Raw genomic sequence first — 12,292 nt, forward strand, 5'->3', positions numbered from 1 at the left:
GACCATCTGGGAGGGAGGCTGGGGGCTGGAGGAATGAATAGCTTTCTACTTTCAGGACTCTTTCCCCACCTGCTCCTGCCTTTGACCCACCTCTTTGAATAACTAGCTGTTTTTCTAAGGGCCCCATCCCTTCCATTCCATCCTTTCATTAATAATCCAGTTGCTGAAATCTTCTCGACAGTCCTTCTCACCCATTGTTCGGCCCCAGCACAAGATCAAGATAAGCTTGAGGCAAGAGTCAAAGATGACAGCCTACCCTACTTCCAGTACTGCCTGGGCTGCACAGACAACTCTGAAAGCCTCTCCTGAGAAGTTAGCCCGGAAGGCCAGTAGTGAGGCTGGTTTGAAGACCAATTGGACTGAGAACCTTTTCAATTGTAGGCAAGAGACGGTCACAGAAACTCTCAATGTCTCTGCATCATGTCTGCATAAGAGTGATGGGAGATGTTCTCCATCTTTGCCTAGGATACACGCCTGAATGTGGTCCTGCAGGCTTTTAGGAGGAGCCAGGTCTTCAAAGTGCTTTCTAGCCACTAACTCATTTTGTAGACTCAGAATTTTTGGGCCAAAAAGAAACCTTAAGGTCATTTAGCTGACCTCTTCTTGTAGATCATGGTAACAGCTATACCACCTCTTAGATGAGCAGCCAGATGTTCTACTTGAAAATTCCCAGTGATAGAGAGTTCACTGGGTGTGAGATAGCTCATGACACTGTTGGACAGTTCCAGCTCTTAGGGAGTTATTTTGTCTGTTGAGCGGATGTCTGCCTTCTTTTGACTTCTACCCATTGGCCTTAGTTCTGCTCTCTGGATAAGTCTTGTCTTCCCATGTCATTCAAACATCCCCTTCCTCCCTACAACTGTTCTTGGTAAAATATAGTTTTACTTCTCAACATCTTAATTTCTCTCCAAGGTATACTACTAAATTTGTTAGTAGTCTCCTTAAAATTGGCTGTGTCAGAATAAATGTATGTTCTGAACCACATGAGTTGCAGATTATATTGGGAGATTCCTTCTTAGGACCTGGATGCTATTTTATACTCAAAGTAGTCTAGAACTACCTGCATTTTCAATAGCTACCTTATGTTCTTGGTTGCATTACATATGTGTCACTAAAATCTTTAGATCTTTTTTCTTCAAACTACAATCAAACCAGGGCTTTCCTATTCTTAAATAATTAATATATTTACTTGCAAAACATTTCACAGTTGGCTAAATGGAGCAGATATTGCTGAGTTTGCTAGAGCAGAGGTTGGCAAACTATAGTCACAGGACAAAATTGGGGCCACCGCCTATTTTAGTACAGTCTGCAAACTACAAATGGTTTTTACATTTTTCAATGGTTGAAAAGAATTCAAAAGAATGATAATATTGCTTGACATGTGAAAATTAAATAAAATCCAAGTGTCCTTAAGTAAAGTGCTACTGGAACACAGCTGTGTCAATTCATTTATTTATTGTCTGTGGCTTCTTTGCTGCTGTAGCAGCAGAGCTGAGTAGTTACAACAGAGATCATATGGCCTGCAAAGTCTAAATATTTATTTCCTGTCCCTTTACAGAAAGTGTTTGCCACCTTCTATCCTAAAAGGTAGAAAATCTCAAAGGAGTCAAATGATTCCCTGGCTAATTAGGAGCAGAACCTCATCCAGGATTTAACCTTTAAATTCTGAGTTCTAAATTTTCTAAATAATTAATTAGACTGTTCTTTCTATCTTGGCACATAGATAATATATTCCCAGTGGTTGGAATGAACAGAAATGACTAGCACTGTCAATTCTAATCAGTAATTCCCACATTTAATGAAGCACAATGTGGTGTCCCAGAAACAACACTGACTCTGAGCTCAGGAAGCCCAAGATCTTCTCCTGGGCTGCCACTGACTAATGTGAAGCCTTGGGCCAGCTCCTTGATCTCTGGGCTTTGGTTTCCTTAATTGACATTGAGGATCTTGCATACAATCTTGAAGATTCCATCTAACACTAGCATGCTATTGTTCTCGTGGGAAAACTTAGTATTATGACTGAGAAGGGCCTGAGATCCTGAATGCATCTTGATAGGCAGTCCTCAGTTGTAAATCTTTCTCACCTCAAACTATCCTACCTTGCAAGCTGAGTGCAGTTAGATGGCCATCGACCTACTTGTAACTCCATTGGTTTGGCTTCTCTGTGTTGGCTCACCCTGTGTTATTTTATAACCATGAGACCCAAGGCCTGCATCATTTGCTCTTACACATCTAACTAGAGTTTGACTGAGCAATATGAACAGTGTTGGAGTCTGAGTGTTAAGACATGGTAGGTGCGTGGCTACTGTGGTGTATAAAAGCGATAATTAACATTACTGGATACCTTGGCTAGGTACTATGCTAAGTGCTTTATTCATGATCTCATTGAATTCTCCCAGATTTCCCATTACTCCCATTTTATTTTTATTTTATTTTTTTTTTTTTTTGAGACGGAGTTTCGCTCTTGATACCCAGGCTGGAGCGCAATGGCGCGATCTCGGCTCACCGCAATCTCCGCTTCCTGGGTTCAGGCAATTCTCCTGCCTCAGCCTCCTGAGTAGCTGGGATTACAGGCACGCGCCACTGTGCCCAGCTAATTTTTTGTATTAGTAGAGACGGGGTTTCACCATGTTGACCAGGATGGTCTCGATCTCTTGACCTCGTGATCCACCCGCCTCGGCCTCCCAAAGTGCTGGGATTACAGGCTTGAGCCACCGCGCCCGGCCCCATTTTATAATGAGGAAACTGAGGCTTCAAAAGATTAGGAGATTTGTTCAAAGACACAGCTGATAAGTGATAGAGGCAGGATTTAAACCTGGGTCTCGCTGCATTTCCCATCACTGGCTTTTAGCCATGATGCCCTATTGTCTAACCCTCTTAATTCTCGACCTGTGGCTACAAAGCAGGTATTGAGAGACAGGCCCTTGCTGAGATAGCTTTCCGGCCTTGACAAAGGCACATCCTTTGTTCATTCTGTGGAGTGTAGGACCCAGATTGTAACAAGCCCACATGTGTGTATCTGGCAGAGGGGACCAGATCTGAGGCCACCATATGTGTTCACCTAGTCCCTAAGGAGTGCCAGCTTCACTGGCAATTGTACAACTTTCATCAGGACTACTTATTGGCCATGTTCTTCCCTCTCACTGACACATTGATGAATACTCACATTAATTAATGCTCACATTAGTGTTCAAGTATGCAAATGAGTGCTTAAAAGCATCACTCACACAATGACCAGACTGAGGATATAACACACAAGAGCCTCTCTCCTGGCAACCCCACAATCATGCAGATTTGTTGACATCTCTCTATGACTGGTCTGGTGGGCAGGGGATACAGCAGTTATAGACATGCAGTCTTTTGGACAGCAGTTGTCAACAGCAGGTCTCTTGCTGCACAATCGAATCACCTGGAGTGTTAAAAAATATCATGCCAGTCAGCCACAATTAGAATCTAGTTTTGATCTTGAATCTTAACTTAAAATAACAATCTTTTAGAGTCTCAGTTTTCTCATCTAAAAATAGCAGGATAATAATACCCCCTGCTAGCATTATTATAAGCATTAATATATAAGATGTCCTAACACATGGAATTTGATTTTTTAAAAAATCATAGCTACTGTTATTGTTAAGATTACTATTCAGGCTGGGTGCGGTGGCTCACGCCTATAATCCCAGCACTTTGGGAGGCCGAGGCGGGTGGATCACCAGGTCAAGAGATCGAGACCATCCTGGTCAACATGGTGAAACCCCGTCTCTATGAAAAAAAAAAAAAGATTCCTATTCAGACCATGAAAAAAATGATACTTAATTGAGAAACAGAGGAGAGGGAGCTGGAGATGAAAAGAAAGAACAAGCCAAACAGAAATAATTTTCTGTAGAGGATGGTCCCTTAATGTGACATTTATGGATGTCTCTTATGGAGAAAGAGGGGCAGGCTTTAATCGCCTCTGAAATAATATGCAAGTTGATATGCAAATAGCATGCACCCCTCCAGGTTGGTCTCACACCATTCGGAGAGTTGGCTTCACTCATAAGGCTCTGAGTGCCTGCAGCAGAGGCCCTGCCTCTGCAGGACAGAGGTCCTGTAGACACTGCCAGACCAAACCATGAGCTCCATCAAAGCATTGTTGAGAATAGAACAAGATCCTGCTCATCTTCCATGGAAACACACATTTTGGCTAGAATTTATTGCCTTTTGGGAAGTCAGAAATTATTAACCAATCAACGGCGAGTACATTTAATCAACATGATGTTAAATCTAAAAAGTCATCACTCTGTGTTTATTATCAGTTTTTATGGGGTTACAAAATAAAATTCTTCTAGAATCCTGTACTATTTCTCTTAAAGGAACAACTTTCCATGGAATCAAGTGCTTTTCTTTGATAAGGTTGCCAAGGATGCCAAGCAAATCATGAAATGTCGGAGGTGATGGGTTATGCATTCCCAAATATACCTGAATATAAAGTGATTAAGAATATTGGGCAATTTCTGCAGTTTCCCAAGGAGAAAATGAAAACATAAAGTTTTGGGGCCAACCTGAATAGGTAAATCTTTATAGCCAAAAGAGTCAATGACTTACTGATACTTGCTCTGTTAATTTAATTACACATACATTTAAAGAAAAACATACTATATAATTTAGAAATAGCTATCATATTTTGTGAAACATACATTGAAATTCTTCATAATTCATCTTCAACATCAGGTTCTTTTTCATCACTGAAGTTACTTTTTACCTGAAGTAACTGATATAAATGTTATATATGGACCCGTCTTTACCATCTGTTCTTCCTTTGGTCGTGTTTATTGTCTACTTGATAAATATTGATTCAATGTTGAACAATGTGTATAAAAATTATGGAGCTTATATATGATGATATTTCTTTCTTATCAAGGCTGTGCTGCCTCAGTGGGTGCAGATTACCATAAATGAGTCAGGGACAGAGCTGACACAAACCCGGGTTGCAGTTTGTATTAGCCTCAGGCTACCTCTGGCTCATCCTAGGTTGTAGTTATGAGGGACTTAGTATGGGTCTCTTTTTTTTTGGTGGGGCCTGATACCTAATTGTTGATTCCTTAGGGTAGTGAAACTGCCAAAACCTCTTCAGTGATTTTTCAAGGGCTTTTGCGAAACTTCTCTTGTCCTATGCATCTTAAGAACTTGGCAAATACCTTAGCAGTAATACTACAGAGTATCTGGCTCACTTCTCTGTACCTCCCTTCTCTCTGGAAGTTTGACATAAGTTCTGGGTACCTTTGTAATCCTAAGCCACAATTTTTGTTTCTCAAACACTATGAGCTTGCCAAAAGCTATGAAAGCATCCTTGCTCTTAGGTCTGAGCCTCTGGTGGGCTTATCATTCGCTACACCCCGCCAGGAATCGGCAAATGCTTTGAGAGGAGAAGTGGTCACCGATGATCAGCTCACCTGTCTGCAGATCTCTCCTGAGATTTCAGCTCCTCAGGTTCCAGCTCCCTCATCAGCAGTTCTCCAATACCTTCAATAAGATTTAAAACATTTTTTGACAGTTTTTCAAGTCATCTTGGCTAGAACATTGCTCTGCCACAAGCTATAACATTTTAGCAGGAAACAGAAATATCTGTATTATCTTTGAAAATGATTCCTCTGGGGCCTACTGACTTGGTTATTTATGACTTGCAATTTTGAGCTCATCTTTCAATAATAGTTACTAAATCTATGCTGTGTGGCTTTTTTTGTTGTTTTTGTTTTTTTACTGACAGCTCAAATGGTTTCCATTAAATATCCTAAACTAGCATTGATTAAAATCATTTTGAGATAAGTTCTTCCCCAAAGAGTGATTTGTTGAAAATAAATTCATTCAGATCTTACTTTATAATGTGAAAGACTTTGTGCAGATTTGAATAGAAGATGACCTCTTTTCTGAGGATAACGTGGGAAAGGGACTTCCATTTAGATAGGGCATTCATGGAAGCAGCATACATAGGCCACAAGCAGAGTTGAGAAATAGGCAAACCACGTCTCTGTGGTGCCTGCATCCCCATTCTGTACTCTTCTTGGGCACCTCCTCAATAGGCAAACAATGCCTAATGAAGTTGCGCCTGGCAGGTAGGATGCAACGTTGCCTTTCACAGGTATGGCCAGAGATCCATGCTTCAGACCTGACACCTTCCCACTGTTTTTTCTGATGAAACTCAACACTACCTTCATATCTCAGGGTCTTGCTCTCCCTGAGTTGACCCTACAAGGTAATGGCTGAATGTGCTGCTGGGCCTAGAATCATTGTACATAATAGCCACCACGTTGTGCTAGGGAGATGGAATTGATGTCAGAGAAAGCACTCTTTTCTTGCTCTCCAGTCTTTTTGTGGTACATTTATCCCTCAGTATCTGTGGAAGATTGGCCTTAGGACCTCCCATGGATACCAAAATTCGCAGACTGAAGAGTCTCTGGTATAAAATGGCATAGTATTTGCATATAACCGACACACATCCTCCCTTAAATAATCTCTAAATTATTTGTAGTGCCTAATCCTATGCAAATTCTATGTAAGTAATTGATCTATTGTATTGTTTTGGGACTAATGATAAGGAAAAAAGTCTGTACATGTCCAGTACAGATGCAAATTTTTTCTGAATATTTCTTATTGTGATTGGTCGAAGCCGTGGATGTGGAAGCCACAGATATAGACGGCGAGCTGCAGTTGGACTGGGCATTGGGGAACCTGAAATTTGCTTTTTGCATTTGTTAAATGGGGCAGTCATATCACCCTTCTTTTCTTGCCTTCTTTGAAAATAAATGCACCAGTTGAATTTGAACCACACAAACTTATTCACTCCTACTGAGTTTACAGATTTGAAAGTGTGAAAAAATGTTTTTGAACTCTCAAAAGAAATGTGTTTATCCAAGATGTTATTTTAATGGCAGAGTTTGTCGTGGTTCAGAACAGGGTGCTATCAAAAGTCCGTAGAACTGGAAAAATATAAATAAATCTTGCTTGGTGAAAAGGAAAGTCACTAGCTTAGGAACCCTCACACAGCATGACGAGTGTCTGGTGATATTTCAGGCTATTTACCCGTTATTAACCTACTTGTCACTGACTGCTGTGTGAATGGATTTTTTAATCTTCTAGCCCTGAGGCCATGGTCACCTCAGTAGAGTCACATGGCCTGCTTTTATGACAAGGTAGTGAGAGGAAAGCAGAGGGAACAGTGCCCTAAAACTTTTAATAAGTTAGCACCTTCAGCTGGGACCTGGGTTTTAAGTTTCTCTTCTAGTTGTTTCCGTAGTTTGACTTACTCGGGGATAAATTAAGAGGATGCTGATGCTGAAGAGTTTCTTATGCCCATCCTCATTATCTCAGGGTTATTGAGTAGCTTTGTCCTGAGGTTGCTCCCTCAAAGATGCTTCTCTGAGCAGCCTGTTTCACGTATTATTTGCATTGCCCTGCATCTAACACTTAACACATTGCACCTTTTGTCATCACTGAAATGGATAAAATTAGTTCTTGCCCCAGCCAGCTCTCAGGTGCTCATAAGACTTCAGTGACTGAGGCGATATGTGCTTTGTAATAGCTGATGTCTTATTAAGGACTTCAAAGGACAGATATACCTTCTGGATGTATAGAGAAGGTAAATTAAGACAGCATTGGTTTAATAAATTAAACTGTTAGACTTACAGAAATGCTTTGGGGACTGTTTACAGTTTCGTATCTTTTTTTTTTTTTTTTTTTTTTTTTTTTTAGACAGAGTCTTGCTGTATCACCCAGGGTAGAGTGCAGTGGTGCAATCTTGGCTCACTGACACCTCTGCCTCCCAGGTTCTAGTGATTCTCTTGCCTCAGCCTCCTGAGTAGCTGGGATTACAGGCATGCACCACCATGCCCGGCTAATTTTTGTATTTTTAGTATAGATGGGGTTTCCGCATGTTGGCCAGGCTGGTCTCAAACTACCAAACTCAAGTGATCTGTCCACCTCCGTCTCCCACAGTGCTGGGATTACAAGCGTGACCCACCGCGCCTGGCCATACCATGTGCTCTTTTTACCACTAGACTCCACCATTAGCTTCACTTGAGAATTGATATATAACTTCATAATGACAATAACGCTGATGGAGAGTTGAAGGTTTTCATGATCTTGAAAGCTTGGGACTGATAATACTGTCAATCTCCCGTGCAGGGAGCTTTACCGACATTAGTCCTTTCAGTTGGACCAAAAGTGGCTGTTTGGAATGTCCACTATCTGATGGTAAATGGATACTCTCACCTCTTTCAAACTGTCTGCCTTGTTTACTGTTCTCAAGCTCTCTCTTCCTCTAGTCTCTCCAACTTGTCATTGTCATGATCATCATCATCTTCATCTAACACTTGAAGAGTGCTTACTATGTATTAACACTTGCATGCTTTACACATGGGAATTTATTTAATTTTCTTAACAGCCTCCTTTGAAAGATAAGGAGACTGAGGCCCAAGAAAGTTGAGGAACAGGTCCAGGCTCCTATAGCAAATTGTAAGGCAGGGATTTAAACACAGTAATCTGGTCCCAGAGTTCCTGTCTTAATAGTTCTGCCAAACTGCCTGTCTGGCATTGTTTCACGTGCCTGGTCTTGGGGGCTTGGGCCTTAATCCTGAATGTTGAAATCTCAAAAGATCAGAAGTCCTGAAGTCTAAAATCCCTCACGTCATATTTTTGGGATTTCAACATTCAAAATCATGGCATCTGGGATTGTGTCTTGGGATAGTGATCAGCACTGGGTCCCAGGAATCTTTAGACAGGCTAAATATTTCTAAAAACTTGCATCTGCTCCATTGAAAGTTTGAATCTTACTATTTTAAGATTCCATTCGGTGGCATTTTCTCAGTATCAGTGACTTCTATCCTCTTGATTTCTGTTTCTCTCAAAAAAAAAAAAAAAAAAAAATTCCTCCCCTTGCGTAGGGTGCACAGAATGGACAGGGACGGTGGGAGGAAATGGAGAACCATCAGAACTGGTTGAGCTGGGGACATGCAGGGCCTCAGCACCACAGGCTTCTGGGAAGGGAGACTGCAAACCTCTCCTGAGAAGGAATGAAGGCCTGCGCAGCCGAGGTCTGACTGTCTGAGGAACTTCCCCCACTGCAGTCCATTTGCTGCAGCCAAATGGAGAGGCAGGGTGTCAGGAAGGCAGGACAGCCGCATCACAGAACCCATGGCAGGCTCACAGCATTTCCAGAGGTCACTGCTGTGCCCCAAGGGGCTGGCCAAAGGGGTAGGCCACCCAGGCCTCAGCTGGTTGGGAGGAGCTGATGTGACTTGTACACCACACCGACGCCAGGGATTTCCTTCCCCACAGCCTTGATCCTGAGCGGAAAGAAGGGATAGGTGTTGGACAGAGTAGGTAAAACCCTGAAGTCTCACCTTAGTGGATCCATATTCCACAGCAGGAAGCACGTGTTGGGTCCATGCCCTGAAGCTAGTGGTGTGTGCTGCTTCAGACAGGGATTGCTTGGGACCTGCGAGGGGAAGAAGGAGGTTGGTGAGTGGATCCAATTACAGAGCATAGGGATGGTATAAGCCAAGGAAAAGACAGAAACTGACATGCACATGATCGTGTGTTTTGACACTTTGCTGGTTTTACTTAAGGATTTCTGCTTATCTTTTCTAGCAGCAGTGTTCTTGTTAAACGGATGTTCAGGCCCATGGAAGAGGAGTTTGGTCCAGTGCCTTCTAAGCAGATGAAAGAAGAAGGGACGAAGCGAGGTATCTCTCCTACTGGGGCATGCCCTCCCAGAAGGGGTGCAGGGTATCTCTCCCGAGAAGAGCTTGCGGCCCTCTTGCCCAGGCCCCTGTGGCTCTGTGCCAGCCTGGTGACTTTCTCTTCACATGGGAAGTCTGTAGTCTTCTCCTTTGCTTTAAACTCTGTCATTTTAAACACCTTAAGTAAACATTTGTTATTCCTTGGTTCCTTTGCCTTGGGAGAACATAATGAATAAACAGACTCATCCTTCAGTGAGGTACAAGGTTAAGAATGAAACTCTTGGGTGTGTGTGTGTATGTGTGTAACAGTCACACCTCATAAGAAACAGAGATTGAGCCTCATTCAATACATGCAAATGATTCATCTCACACAAATAAATGAGCCTTAGGTTTCTGTGGCATCATCACTGACTCATTTTCTCTCAGTCAAGGGTCTTACTCTGCTTCACCAAGAGGGTAAGAAACAAAGCCTGGCTTTGTCCATGTCTTGCTCAGCATGTCAATGCCATACACGATTCCTTGCCCTCCCTTGGAGTAAGAGGAAAGTGTGTGGGTGCACATTCACCCCAGTATCCTGCTGCAGCCAACACTGAGGCTTCTAGAAACCCAAGACCTAGTCAGTACTAGACTTTTTTTTTTTTTTGAGACAGGGTCTTGCCCTGTCACCCGGGCTGTAGTGCAGTGGCATGATCACAGCTCACTGCAGCCTTGACCTGTTGGCTCTCAGCTATCCTCTCACCTCATCCTCCTGAGCATCTGGGACTACAGGCATGCACCACTATGTCTGGCTAATGTAGTTTTTTGTAGAAACAAGGTCTGAATACATTGGTCTGGTCTAAAACTCCTAAGCTCAAGCTATCCTCCTGCCTCCGCTTCCCAGCAGTATGGACGTTCAGTGAGTCAGTTCACCATGATAAATATGCCTGCCATCTGCATAGACTTGAGTGCTTTGTTATTGAGAAATTAGATTTTATTTTTCCTGTGTGTTGTGATGGGATTTGCACTGTGGTCAGTTCTCTGTATCCTGCCACAGCCACCTACCATTGTGTAACCTTGGAGAGGTTCCTCATCCTTCTGCTCCACGGAGTCCTCATCTGTAAAGATGGCAGGAGTACCCACCTCACAGAGCTGCGTGAGGACTGAGGAGTTAATACCTGGGAGACATTTCAGGCTGGCACCACACACAGAGGCAGCACTCTGTGTTCACTGTTGTAACTGTTGGTTTTATTATTAGTAACTAGTTAAGTGATATTATCATAACTGTGGATAAGTAATTAGTGCTTCAGAATGGAAACAGCATAAATGCTACATTAGAAACATTTAAATCTTTACAAAAGTTTCTTTAAAAAAAATTTTTTTTGAGACAGAGTCTCATTGTCACCCAGACTGGAGTGCAGTGGTATGATTTCAGCTCACTGCAGCCTCCACCTAACAGGCTCAGGTGATCCTCCCACCTCAGCCTCCTGAGTAACTGGGACCACAGGTGCACACTACCATGCCTGGCTAATTTTTTGGTAGAATAGGGTTTTGCCATGTTGCCCAGGCTGGTCTCAATCTCTGGAGCTCAAGTGATCTGGCTGCCTCAGCCTTCCAAAGTACTGGGATTACAAGTGTGAGCCACCATGCCCCGCCAAACCTTTAAAAGAATTTCTGACTTCACAAACTCACCATCAAATATCGCAGTACATTTGAACTTCATTCTTGGATGGCTTTTCTAGAGAGTCAGGGCAGTGACATGGAAATCAGGAATCACAGAATCACACAGGTGAAACTAATTATGGCTAGCCTTCACATAGAGTGCCTGAGGTTAATCCAAAGACTGTTATTCAGATTATTTTGAGATTGTGAAACCAGCACCAAACTTGCCACTAAAAATTGTATTGGGCTGTGGCCTTTGAAACATCTGAATCATAGACACATGAGGGCGCTGTAACCTTTCAGCAATAAAGGACACTTTCCCCGGGAGTGACTTTTCTTGAGAAAAGGTCAGTGGAGTTACTGGACCCCTTGCTTGGAGCATCCACTGAGCCAGTCTTTGACAAGTAGGAGAATCAGGCTCAGTGACTTTGCCTATTGTTTATTTGTTAGAAGTTCTCCAAGAGAGAGAATGAGCATAATTATCACTAATGCCATGAGTATTGGTTTTTGCCTTTGTGGCCATTTGTCAAGGTAGCTGGGTGGGAGTCCTTTGCGGGCTGCCATGTGGCTACCTGCCTTTGGCTGCACAATGCCTGGGATGCGTAATGGTTGTTCTTGTGACTATCAGCAGAGTGATTATTACAGAGTAATGAAAGCTGACTCCCTGCGAAAGCTGTGGGAGTAAACTGTGACGCAGCACGCCCCACGATTTGCTGTCAACAGGCCCAGCAGGGGAATGGTGGAGCTGCCCTGCCTGGTGCCTCTCCCAGGCCCATCAACATGGCATGGTGCTCCCTTCACACTTTCCAGCCACACCTGAAGCAAAAGTAGCAGCCGTATCATTTCAAAGACCACGATTTCAAAAGAATAGATTTGTAAATCCAGTGGAAGCAGTACTCATAAGAGAATATGGTTTGTGGGGTGGGGCGCTGTGGCTCATG

At 42.9% G+C, this 12,292-nt stretch overlaps 1 protein-coding gene across 3 annotated transcripts in view; it reads left to right on the plus strand.

Moving 5' to 3' along the window:
- The window catches only part of GRHL2 (grainyhead like transcription factor 2), a 185,750-nt gene that overhangs the window by 151,193 nt on the left and 22,265 nt on the right, over positions 1-12,292 (plus strand). For all 3 annotated transcript variants that reach the window (XM_012455851.3, XM_064384460.1, XM_012455854.3), the window contains exon 13: positions 9,622-9,716. In XM_012455851.3, the coding sequence (XP_012311274.1) occupies positions 9,622-9,716 (95 nt within the window). The remainder of the gene's footprint in view (positions 1-9,621; positions 9,717-12,292) is intronic.

This window comes from Aotus nancymaae, unplaced genomic scaffold (genome assembly GCF_030222135.1).
Source record: "Aotus nancymaae isolate 86718 unplaced genomic scaffold, 86718_ANA_hifiasm-v0.15.2.pri h1tg000036l, whole genome shotgun sequence".
NCBI lineage: Eukaryota > Metazoa > Chordata > Mammalia > Primates > Aotidae > Aotus > Aotus nancymaae.